General features: G+C 33.2%; 2 protein-coding genes across 2 annotated transcripts; both read right to left on the reverse strand.

The window, feature by feature from the left end:
• Positions 1-4,511: 4,511 nt before the first annotated feature.
• Positions 4,512-8,424, reverse strand: LOC129744661 (beta-1,4-galactosyltransferase 2-like). Its single transcript, XM_055737296.1, has 2 exons — positions 7,916-8,424; positions 4,512-7,858 (listed from the first exon to the last, which is right to left on the reverse strand). Exon 2 carries the CDS (start codon positions 7,728-7,730, stop codon positions 6,771-6,773), a length of 960 nt encoding a protein of 319 aa, XP_055593271.1. The 5' UTR covers positions 7,731-7,858; positions 7,916-8,424; the 3' UTR covers positions 4,512-6,770.
• A 1,531-nt stretch (positions 8,425-9,955) lies between these two features.
• LOC129746652 (WD repeat-containing protein 55 homolog) lies at positions 9,956-11,955 on the reverse strand. The gene is made up of 4 exons (XM_055740445.1): positions 11,769-11,955; positions 11,403-11,677; positions 10,711-11,332; positions 9,956-10,643 (listed from the first exon to the last, which is right to left on the reverse strand). Coding segments are annotated over exons 1-4 (1,413 nt in total). The 5' UTR covers positions 11,771-11,955; the 3' UTR covers positions 9,956-10,129.
• Between the last annotated feature and the right edge of the window lie 407 nt (positions 11,956-12,362).

Raw genomic sequence — 12,362 nt, forward strand, 5'->3', positions numbered from 1 at the left:
ATAGTTGTAGAACGGTACTCGGGAAGTAAGCAAAAAAAAGAAAGAAACGGGGGTAAAGAGATGCAAGATTCGATCTCGAGTCGCGCCAATCCGATGCCGAACATGACGACAAAAAATAAAATCAAATCTCAATCAGAGATCATTGAGTAATATTCAGGTACCTCACTACACCCTCCATAACCGAAAGGTATACTTGAAGCTTTTCTGAGTGTGACTATACTAAATCGGCATCGTCCCTCGAAGCGTTCAGCTCATAGTCATACTCAGTCAGTCAATCATGCTGTTAAAGAGTGGCGTGGATTTTTGAAGTCGCCCATAACTAAATACAAGGAAACAAATCATACATTTGATTGGGACAGCCAGTCGGAATCAACCTGTTCCTGGCCAGGTGTTTGGTTGGCGCCATTCGGCATTTCGACCTACCCAGATCAAATCGGCGTGATTTATTTCACAATGGAAAGAAATCGATCGATTTGAGGATCAGTTGACCTATTAGAGTTCGCCAGCTCTGATTGACAAAGGTTTTGTATGGATTTTCCGACTTGAAAGGGTGTTGAAATTTTTGTGATTTTTTTTTTGTCATATTTGTCATTTTTTTGTCATTTTTGTTGTTTCTGTCATGTTTGACTTTCTTGTCATTTTGACATTTTGCCAATGTAGTTTTTATGCCTTTAACGTCATTTTTTTTGTCATTTTGGTCATTTTTGCAATTTTTGTCATCTTTGAAAATTTTGTCATTTTTGTATTATTTAAAATTTTTGTCATTTTTTGTCATTTTTGTCATTTGTTTCCATTTTTTTTTCATTTTTTTTCATTTTTGTCATTTTTGTCATTTTTGTCATTTTTGTCATTTTTGCCATTTTTGTCATTTTTGTCATTTTTGTCAATTTTGTCATTTTTGTCATTTTTGTCATTTTTGTCATTTTTGTCATTTTTGTCATTTTTGTCATTTTTGTCATTTTTGTCATTTTTGTCATTTTTGTCATTTTTGTCATTTTTGTCATTTTTGTCATTTTTGTCATTTTTGTCATTTTTGTCATTTTTGTCATTTTTGTCATTTTTGTCATTTTTGTCATTTTTGTCATTTTTGTCATTTTTGTCATTTTTGTCATTTTTGTCATTTTTGTCATTTTTGTCATTTTTGTCATTTTTGTCATTTTTGTCATTTTTGTCATTTTTGTCATTTTTGTCATTTTTGTCATTTTTGTCATTTTTGTCATTTTTGTCATTTTTGTCATTTTTGTCATTTTTGTCATTTTTGTCATTTTTGTCATTTTTGTCATTTTTGTCATTTTTGTCATTTTTGTCATTTTTGTCATTTTTGTCATTTTTGTCATTTTTGTCATTTTTGTCATTTTTGTCATTTTTGTCATTTTTGTCATTTTTGTCATTTTTGTTATTTTTGTCATTTTTGTCATTTTTGTCATTTTTGTCATTTTTGTCATTTTTGTCATTTTTGTCATTTTTGTCATTTTTGTCAATTTTGTCAATTTTGTCAATTTTGTCACTTTTGTCATTTTTGTTATTTTTGTCATTTTTGTCATTTTGGTCATTTTGGTCATTTTTGTCATTTTTGTCTTTTTTGTCATTTTTGTCATTTTTGTCATTTTTGTCATTTTTGTCATTTTTGTCATTTTTGTCATTTTTGTCATTTTTGTCATTTTTGTCATTTTTGTCATTTTTGTCATTTTTGTCATTTTTGTCATTTTTGTTATTTTTGTCATTTTTGTCATTTTTGTCATTTTTGTCATTTTTGTCATTTTTGTCATTTTTGTCATTTTTGTCATTTTTGTCATTTTTGTCATTTTTGTCATTTTTGTCATTTTTGTCATTTTTGTCATTTTTGTCATCTTTGTCATTTTTGTTATTTTTGTAATTTTGGTAATGTTTGTAATTTTTGTAATGTTTGTAATCTTTTGTTATTTTTGTCATTTTCGTAATTTTTGTAATTTTTGTAATTTTTGTAATTTTTGTAATTTTTGTAATTTTTGTAATTTTTGTAATTTTTGTAATTTTTGTAATTTTTGTAATTTTTGTAATTTTTGTAATTTTTGTAATTTTTGTAATTTTGGTAATTTTTGTAATTTTTGTAATTTTTATAATTTTGATAATTTTTGTAATTTTTGTAATTTTTGTAATTTTTGCAATTTTTGTAATTATTGTATTTATTGATATTTTTGTATTTTAGTAACGTTTGTCATTTTCATAATTTTAGTAATTTTTGTAATTTTTATAATTTTTTGTATTTTTTGTAATTTTTGTAGTTTTTGTAATTTTTGTAATTTTTGTAATTTTTGTAATTTTTGTATTTTTGTAATTTTTATAATGATTGTATTTTTTATAATTTTTGTCATTTTAGAAATTTTTGTAATTTTTCAAATTTTTGTCATTTTTGTTATTTTTGTCATTTTTGTCATTTTTGTAATTTTTGTAATTTTTGTAATTTTTGTAATTTTTGTAATTTTTGTAATTTTGTATTTTTTGTAATTTTTGGAATTTTTGTAATTTTTGTAATTTTTGCAATTTTTGTAATTATTGTATTTATTGTTATTTTTGTATTTTAGTAACTTTTGTAATTTTTATAATTCTTTTTAATTTTTGTAATTTTTGTAGTTATTGAAATTTTTGTAATTTTTGTATTTTTGTAATTTTTATAATGATTGTATTTTTTATAATTTTTGTCATTTTAGTTATTTTTGTAATTTTTCAAATTTTTGTCATTTTTGTTATTTATGTTATTTTTGTCATTTTTGTCATTTATGTTATTTTTGTCATTTGTGTCATTTGTGTCATTTGTGTCATTTTTGTCATTTTTGTCATTTTTGTCATTTTTGTCATTTTTGTCATTTTTGTCATTTTTGTCATTTTTGTCATTTTTGTCATTTTTGTCATTTTTGTCATTTTTGTCATTTTTGTCATTTTTGTCATTTTTGTCATTTTTGTCATTTTTGTCATTTTTGTCATTTTTGTCATTTTTGTCATTTTTGTCATTTTTGTCATTTTTTTCATTTTTGTCATTTTTGTCATTTTTGTCATTTTTGTCATTTTTGTCATTTTTGTCATTTTTGTCATTTTTGTCATTTTTGTCATTTTTGTCATTTTTGTCATTTTTGTCATTTTTGTCATTTTTGTCATTTTTGTCATTTTTGTCATTTTTGTCATTTTTGTCATTTTTGTCATTTTTGTCATTTTTGTCATTTTTGTCATTTTTGTCATTTTTGTCATTTTTGTCATTTTTGTCATTTTTGTCATTTTTGTCATTTTTGTCATTTTTGTCATTTTTGTCATTTTTGTCATTTTTGTCATTTTTGTCATTTTTGTCATTTTTGTCATTTTTGTCATTTTTGTCATTTTTGTCATTTTTGTCATTTTTGTCATTTTTGTCATTTTTGTCATTTTTGTCATTTTTGTCATTTTTGTCATTTTTGTCATTTTTGTCATTTTTGTCATTTTTGTCATTTTTGTCATTTTTGTCATTTTTGTCATTTTTGTCATTTTTGTCATTTTTGTCATTTTTGTCATTTTTGTCATTTTTGTCATTTTTGTCATTTTTGTCATTTTTGTCATTTTTGTCATGTTTGTTATTTTTGTCATTTTTGTCATTTTTGTCATTTTTGTCATTTTTGTCATGTTTGTCATTTTTGTCATTTTTGTCATTTTTGTCATTTTTGTCATTTTTGTCATTTTTGTCATTTTTGTCATTTTTGTCATTTTTGTCATTTTTGTCATTTTTGTCATTTTTGTCATTTTTGTCATTTTTGTCATTTTTGTCATTTTTGTCATTTTTGTCATTTTTGTCATTTTTGTCATTTTTGTCATTTTTGTCATTTTTGTCATTTTTGTCATTTTTGTCATTTTTGTCATTTTTGTCATTTTTGTCATTTTGGTCATTTTTGTCATTTTTGTCATTTTTGTCATTTTTATCATTTTTGTCATTTTTGTCATTTTTGTCATTTTTGTCATTTTTGTCATTTTTATCATTTTTGTCATTTTTGTCATTTTTGTCATTTTTGTCATTTTTGTATTTTTTTTTTATTTTTGTCATTTTTGATTTTTGTCATTTTTGTAATTTTTGTATAACCCTCATCAATGCATACAAGACAATCAAAATTTAAAATATAAGATAATACTCGATATTGCAAATTCTCAACTCGATTTGATATCATGTAAATTTCTGTAAACTTGATTGTAAAAATTTCTGTTTCTGTTTTCAGATTAACTTTGGATAATCGATATTAAAATTCAACATTTGAGAATCGATTTATTTAATAATACATTAAAGATTCTGAATTCATTTGAAAATCATACTCGACACGGCCACCACTCTAGTGCATTTATAATCTAATAGAGGCGCTGTAGTAGGAATTTGTAGTGAAGACATAAACCATTGATGCGCAGATTGTGTTCTAGCTTAAGGCTTACCGTGCTGACACCTTCTGGTTGCGAGAAGAAACCCATAGAAAAGTGACCCGAGTCATGCAATGTTCTCAAAGCTGATACAAAAAAGAACCTTTTGTTTTTTAATATTTTTACATTTATTCTTAGGTATCTTGCTAGGCTCGGAAAAACAATGTTTTTTTTAGTTCTGATCTCAACCCGCAGGTGAAGCTAACGGTTCAACAATGTGTTTCAAAATTCGACCACTTGAGTGAAGCTGGTATCTTCATTCTCCTACAATTTTTTATAACAATTTTAAGCTACACGTTACTTCTTCAGCTGGAAAACTGTTTGTATTTTTTATCATTTTTACTTTATAAAATGTATTAGCTTTATTAAGCCTCTGAACGTAAGTCTATAAGTACTATTATAGGTTTATCTTCAAGAGCGAAAAAGTTAAGTTTTCTGTTTAAAGTGTGTTGAAAGTATGCTGCTGCGACTATAAGTTTCGACGACTATCGAAGAAACTTTCTATGGAGTGCACCGAAAAATGAGCGACAACATTTTTAAGTCCTTCTATATACTTATATGGAGAAAAGGGAGAACATTTTAAAACAGTAGTGTAGTTGTGACTGGTCTAGATTACTTTCAAGCATAAGAAGAGTTTAACTTGGGCGTGTTTTTCTCTGTCTATAGATTAGAGTGAGTGTTGTTGTAGTTACCTATTTCTTTAACAATTGATTTTACGGTTACCGCAAATTTGTATATCCTACTTACGAGCTACGGGTTTGTGAAATAAGGCAACTAACAACTGAACAACAAGATTCTCAAAATCTACTAGTCAAATAGGTTTATTATTTTAAAGGACCCGTTTGGGATCAACTTATCTTACAGTGGACTAGAGTGAATAAGTAAGTCGGTAATAAGATACTTAAAAGGTATGGTTAAAACTAGACTAAAAATGTACTGCGTACTAGTGGAATAAATTTTCAGAATAAATGATTTAACAAACACTCTTATGGCGTTTGTAATCAAGCGTTGTTGGTTTCCAGCCGATGACGATATTAATAAGATTCAAATCATAAAATCAAATGGGCCATTAGCTTCAAGTGGATTAAAATTTCAAGATAAAACCTGCTGAACATACTACATAGAAAACACTAAAACAATATCGTTATTTATTGCTTTTTGGTAAGCATTTAGCGATCGGTTATAAATCAATCAGCACTCGTCTCCCTGTTCGCGTCGTGTGCGTACTTTTACCTTTTATCAGCATTCGATTATTGTTTACTACCTATCAAGTCAAAATAGAGTCGGTACGCTTATCGTATGGCGCTCGCTATCAGCGTATATAATTTGCTGCTGTTATCACACTTGGTATTTTCGTCTCTATCGAATTATGTGATCCGGTATAAAGGTACCAGTTAAATCCTCGTCAGTACTTCAACAGCCAATTGACTGTGTATTTAAATGTGTAATTAATACCACTTGAAAATTATTGACCTATCGGTTTAATATTGGGGATACAACTCCGCGATTATACCTAGAGGGTAGAACATGCGAATAGCTTTACTGTTGACCTAGAACATTTTTGACTCACACCTATTAACTGAACTAGATTAACAACCTTCGGGTCTTGAAGCCTTGGAAAAAATCCAATTGGTTGCGATCGAATGTTCCATAAGATCTGAAGCATATCAGGGCAACAAATTCAACATGAAAGCCTATTTTGTTAGTTTTTTACTTTGTGGAGTTTTAGGCTCATCAGATTAATCTGATTCAGTTGAAAATAAATCAATCATCAATCTAGGTCAACGCCGGAGATTTTAAATTCAAACTCTGCAAATTTTGTATCAACGCTTGCCATAAAGTTTTTTTTTATTTTAATAGCTTCTCTGAAAATCTGTTTTTTTTCTGGAGACTTATTTTGTCTATAACTAAACTGATGTCAAGTGGATAACTTTTAAAGTGTGAAATTAAATTTTGAGAACAAAGGTTTGAGAAATTTATGCCTATAAATAAGGATTCACAACTGACAAAATAAGAATTTTGAAGCCTTATCAATATTGAAATACCATTTAAACTAAATATGTGTTTGCCTAATTCGGGAAGCAAATTTCAACTTTTTAACACAGGATATCTGTAAAAAATTGTGACAATTTCAAAAATAGATAGCAGTGTTGTTACTTTAAACAAATTTGATGCAACTGAAAGACTGCCTCTTCCATACATATGTCAGGATTCAAAATCAAATCGTTTACCGGAAGTGTTTCAGTCGATGGAACATCCGAAAAAGAGTACCGAAATCGTTTGCTCGGGGCTAATAATTGTAGCAGCTAAATCACAAAATTCTATCACAATTCATGCCTCACATGGTCCGCAAAAATCACGACCTACGTCTCGACGAGCACGTGCGTAAACAAATTGTGCATCTTAAAACCGACTTCCTTATACACTAGCGAGTTCAAACCATCCGTGTGGTATCTCAGGTGCCCATTGCGAAGGAAAGCAACCCGGTCTTTGTTCGGTGTCTCCTTGTGGTGCTTCAGCATCGTGTAGCGGCTGAAGTCCGGGCTGAACCGACAGATGTCGATTTCCTTGTTCTGGAGCCGGGCATAGAAATCGTCATCTTCCCCACCCCAACCGCTGAACATGTTGGACATGCCGTTCACCTTAAGAAACTGTTGGCTCTGAATTGCTATGGCCCCTCCGAAAAGGCCCTTGTAGGGCAGATTATACCGGAACACATCGAGACTGGAACACATGTGCCTGGGTTGCTGACTGCAGGCGTACAGATGACCCAGATGCAGTGGCAATAGATCCACATCCTGCATGACGAGGCATGGGTAATCGAGCTTCATGGCAATCAGGGCTCCAATATTGAACAGCTTAGCCCGGTTGAACGGTTTCGGATCGTACTGTTCTATTATGAAAATCCGATAGTGAATCCTTTGCCTCCGAAGGAAGTTGTGCATGTAAATCAGGAACTGATTCAGCTGCTGTTCCCGCTGCCGGTACGGAATAATGACGGCCGTACTAAAACTGGGAAGACAATCTTCCGGGTACCATTCGCCACCCAGTCGGATATTGTTGTTGATAATTTCTTCGGTGAAAGGCCTCCGATATAGGTACACGTTTTCTTCGATCACGTCGCTGTAATCGCAACGGACTCCGTTACGCATCAGGCTGACATTTTTGGTGGTCTTCCGGACGAGCTGGTCGTAGATTTCTTCACCCTCAATGTACTCGTACCGGCTGGCAAAACGCCCGGGCCACAACAAAAACACCATCAGCCCGGCGTAGGCCACAAAACCGTAAATCTGTCGCGGTGAAAATCGTAACTTGACCCCCATCTTTCAAGGCAGATTCTAATTTCGCTTCTCCTCTAAGCCTAACCTTCACGCCCCCGCGCGCTCGCTCACAAAAATTTATCCGGTGTCACTCGTTTCAGTAATCGATGCAAGTTTAGATGACAAAATGACTGTAAAATAAAAACCTATTATTAATAAGTCGCCTTCTCTAAAACAACCATACTTACCAAGTCGACAGGGTTAAGAATTCGTAGACAGCAGTCAGACAGAAGAACGAAATTGGAAAACCGGAACCAGAACCGTTCTTACATCGGCGATGACAGGAAAACCATGACAGATACAGGAGGAAAAGTGTTGACGATAGAAAAACAGAAACTGGTGTGTGCGGTAATGCAGTAGACAGGCACGCCGCTAATCCAAATGATTACGCCAACAGCAGCCGTCCATCATTTCCGGTTCCCTTACCCGATGGTGGATGCCGATTGCTTAGAAGCGGATACAATCGAGATTATTGGCGTTTGCTTTAGTAGATTTTTTTTCTCTCTGGCTGGACCAGCACAGCAGAATCACTCACTTCAGTCCGCGGCGACAATTCATCGACTGCACTAAATTTTTCACCCCCTTTTTTATGCTGGTTATATGTCGATGACGATAAGTATACATATGTGCACGAATCGTTGAATGAAAATCGCACTCTCGAATTCGAATCGCTTCCCCGAGATGTGGAGCTGTGTTTGCTGTACACTGTAAAAGTGCAATTTACTCTCATCTCATTCGCAGCTCATTCGTTATAGGTATCATCCACATATTACGTGACACGTTTAGTGAGGAATACGTATCATATTGTTATGCTGCGTGTAGATTGTAGATAGAAATCGGGTATGTCGGAATCGGGTAGAGTAAAAATTGAACAAAAGTTTCGTTACGTAATATTTGATCGATTCCATATATGTTCAAAATGTGTATACGACAGTATACGACGGGAAGCAACCGCGATGGGCCATTTTTGTGTTTTACAGAGAACCAAACAAACGAAACAAACCATGCGGCTTTCAAAACATCATCATCAGCACATTTTCCGAAGCTTTTCATGCGAGCTTTCGTCGCCACGGAGCTTCAAAATTGAAATGAAACATCAGTCAGTTTATGCATAACTGTCCTATTTTACTAATTTCTTTTAAAGCTTTTGTCTAAAGACACTAGAATTAACGGTAAAGCACTCTAATAAAAAAAGAAAACATGAGAAAAATATGAGAACAAATTACAATAAATAGAAAATAAAAAAAAAGAAATAGGGAAGAACGTAGCGAAAAAGTCCGAAGTAAAAAAAGAATAAAAAACAAAACATATCAAAAACAGAAGAGAAAAAATAGACAGGAAAATGAAGAATTAAAATTAAAAATTTAGAACATGATAAAAAAAGTCAATTAATAATAAGCAAGCAAAAATAACAGAACGCAAAAAAATCAACTAAATCTGAAATCTGGATCTGAGATCAGACATCTGAAATTAAATCTGAATCTGAAGTCTAAATCTGAAATCTGAAATTTGAATCGAAATCTGAATTTGCAATCTAAAATCTGAATCGAATTACTAAATCTAGATACTATATCTGAATTTAGATACTAAAGCTGAATCTGAATTTTAAATTGAAATCTGAACTTGAATCTTAAATACGAATATAAAACTTTTCCAAAGTTTCAAATTTGGATTTTAGAGTTCGTTTAATTTACAGAAACCAGATAACTGCTTCAAATTTCAGTATAAAATCCAGATTTCTGATGAAATGTTATGATTTCAGATTTAAGAATTCCAACTTGGATTTTAGTTTCACCTTTGTAGAACAAATTTCATATTACAGACTCATTCTTATGATTCCGGTGCAATTTCCAGATAACAGATTCAGATTATATGTATAGATTTCAGATTCATATCTTAAGTTTTGATTCAAATTTCACATTCAGGACTTCAACTCAAATTTGAGATAGATATTTTAAATTTATGTTTAAAATCCAATTTCAGACTCCGAGTTCTGATTATAAGTCAGTTTCACATTAAGATTTCGGATTGTTAAAAAAACGCCTGACTGATTTAAATTTTAAATCCAGATTTTACACTTCAAATTTCTGACTTTAAGATTGAGATTCAAAATACTTGTATCAGACTACAGATTTAGATTTTTTTTCAACGAATGGAAGTTCTGTTTTCAAATTCATGATTCAGATTTACATAGAATGGTGTTTCGAAGATCCGATGAAAAACCACAATTTAAAGCTAACTTTGATTCAAACGAATAACAGTTTATTTTAGATGTATCCAAAGATATAGACACGAAACGTGAAAACTGTCTGTACAATTGTTGTTTGCTTCCAGTTTGAACACCAATCGACTGTGTAGACAGAAAATGTAAAAAGAAACGCGAAAAAAAAATGGTATACCTCTTAACTCGCCTCCTCGCTAGGTCCTGCCAGATCCGAGAAGAAGTCTTTTGCGTCGGTGTGGTGAGAGGATGGCAGATTGTGTTTCATCGCTTTCCGGTCCGCTTTACTGTTGTACTTGATATCGTCGAATTCTTCGAAAAACTTGATGTTCCAGAACCGAATATCGTTATCGTGGGAACTGGACGCAATAAGCTCCCCGGTGCTGTTGATATCGATCGTTTCCACCGCCAGCGTATGTTGCCCCACGATTCCGAGCACCCGGCCCGGTACCATATGCATTGCCCGCAGAAAACCATCCTCGCCTCCGACCACAGCTATTCGTTCGGTAATGGGAACCATTTTATTGACACCAGCTTTCGGGCCGGTGAATGCGTCACAATGGTAACCGAACTGGCCCCAGTTGAAGGTGTAAAAGTTTCCTTTCGATGAACCCACCACCAGTTTACTGTCATTCCGGAAAACGCCCATACAGGTGAGCTCTTCCTCGTATGGCTCCGACTGAACGTACATTTTCCTGTGTTTGGTAAAGATGTTTCATTAAAAATTTTAACAACAGTTCTTAATGTAAACACGAGTCTCACCTCTGAGGTATGCTGATTGTTGTCAAATATCCATCTCCGCTACACATTTGCAGATACTTTCGCTGGTCGTTGGTTGCTATACTGGAGATAAAGTCCTCCACCTCTTTGAGTTTGAATATCGGCTCGTTCTGTCGGAGATCCCACAGCTTTAGCACTCCATCATCGTCTCCGGTAGCAAACGTGTGCTCGCTAATGATACTCATTGTGTAGACCGGTTCCTCGTGGGCATTGTCCCAGAAGCGTTTCAGCTTGCCCGTCTCAACGTCTGTCACCATTATGGATCGATCTCGAGCGGTCGAAATCAAAATGGTTCCGTCGTCGTTGAATTCGATATCACGAATCGATTTCGAATGTACTTCGTGGGTGTTTTTCAGAGTACACTCATCGTTGGTAAACGAATAGACCAGCAAATCTCCGGTGGTCGTACCAACTGCCAACAGATCCTGATCCGGATGAAAGCAAAGATCCGTCACGAAGTCTTCAGTTTTTATATCCGGTGGCTTCGAGCGAGGCTTCTTGATTTCGGTGATGATGGCCTTTATAACCTCATCTTCTTCCATCTCTTCATCGTAATCATCGACCAATCTTTTCTCAGGAGCACCCCTGGTCGTGCTATCCTCACCTTTAGAAGACAAGTTAAAATTACTTACTGAAATCATTAAACATATTTAACCCCCATTCATTCTACTCACCATTCTCCTGCTTCGGTTCGTCCCGTTCCGATTCTGAATCGTCGCTGCTGCTGGATGAGGTGCCAATAATAATATCCTCGTTCGGATCGTAATCCGACTCTTCGTCCTCCTCATTGGCATCATCATCGTCGTCAACCTCATACTCTTCCATGATTGGGAACTCCTCGATGGCGTACGGTTCCACTATAAATTCCGGTTCGGTACCCGAATCGAAGTCATCGTCATCGGAATCGTTACCTAGTGAGTTCCCAAATTTTGGGGAATTGAAATTTCTCCTGAAAAGAAATAACCCGAAAAAACCGGAAAGACATCTCGAGTTACCTACTTTTCTCAGGTAGATAGGTTAGGGTTGCTTTGTCAACTTACATTTTGTCGTGAATTGTGAGGCTGTTATTTGAATTATCCGGTCCCAACTCAAATCCTCGAGGAGCACTTAGAACACAAGTGGAAGAAAAGCGTTCCGAAATGTCCGTAAAATGCAGATTCGACCGTAAAATAACTAATTTCAGACTAGACTGGGTGCTTCACAAATAACTGCAGCTCATGCAAAACAACGTGCGAATGCGAAGTTATGCTGCAGTTATGCGCCGTTGTTGTGACTTTTGCAGGGGTGGATTCAAGCATAAAAGTTTTTAGCCGCCCGCAGCGGCGGCCAAAATAGCTGCACGGAAAATCACGGAAACATGTTTGAAATTATTCAAGGTGGCTGAAACAAATTTTTGATTTTAAATGTGTTAAATTTATTCATTTATTGCGGTACATTAAAAAAAAGTTACAGAAACCAGTTGAATCAAAACAAGAAAACCTGTATGAAAGCTCAAAACATCCAATCAAACTTGATAAAAACTAAACACTTTTTGATATTTTTATTTAAGGAAATGAATAAAATAATTCAAAATATTTTCGAGTAATTTTAAATATATGCGATACTTAAAACATTAAATGTATATATTTAGAAAT

The sequence above is a fragment of the Uranotaenia lowii genome, chromosome 2, assembly GCF_029784155.1.
Source record: "Uranotaenia lowii strain MFRU-FL chromosome 2, ASM2978415v1, whole genome shotgun sequence".
In the NCBI taxonomy this organism is placed as follows: domain Eukaryota; kingdom Metazoa; phylum Arthropoda; class Insecta; order Diptera; family Culicidae; genus Uranotaenia; species Uranotaenia lowii.

What these genes read in the sequence shown, in the direction of transcription:
- LOC129744661 (XM_055737296.1), bottom strand. Translation starts at nt 7,730, where the DNA reads ATGGGGGTCAAGTTACGATTTTCACCGCGACAGATTTACGGTTTTGTG.
- LOC129746652 (XM_055740445.1), bottom strand. An exon ending in CGAACCGAAGCAGGAGAATG is followed by an intron (nt 11,333 to 11,402) that starts GTGAGTAGAATG and finishes TGTCTTCTAAAG; the next exon opens with GTGAGGATAGCACGACCAGG. An exon ending in ACAATCAGCATACCTCAGAG is followed by an intron (nt 10,644 to 10,710) that starts GTGAGACTCGTG and finishes TACCAAACACAG; the next exon opens with GAAAATGTACGTTCAGTCGG.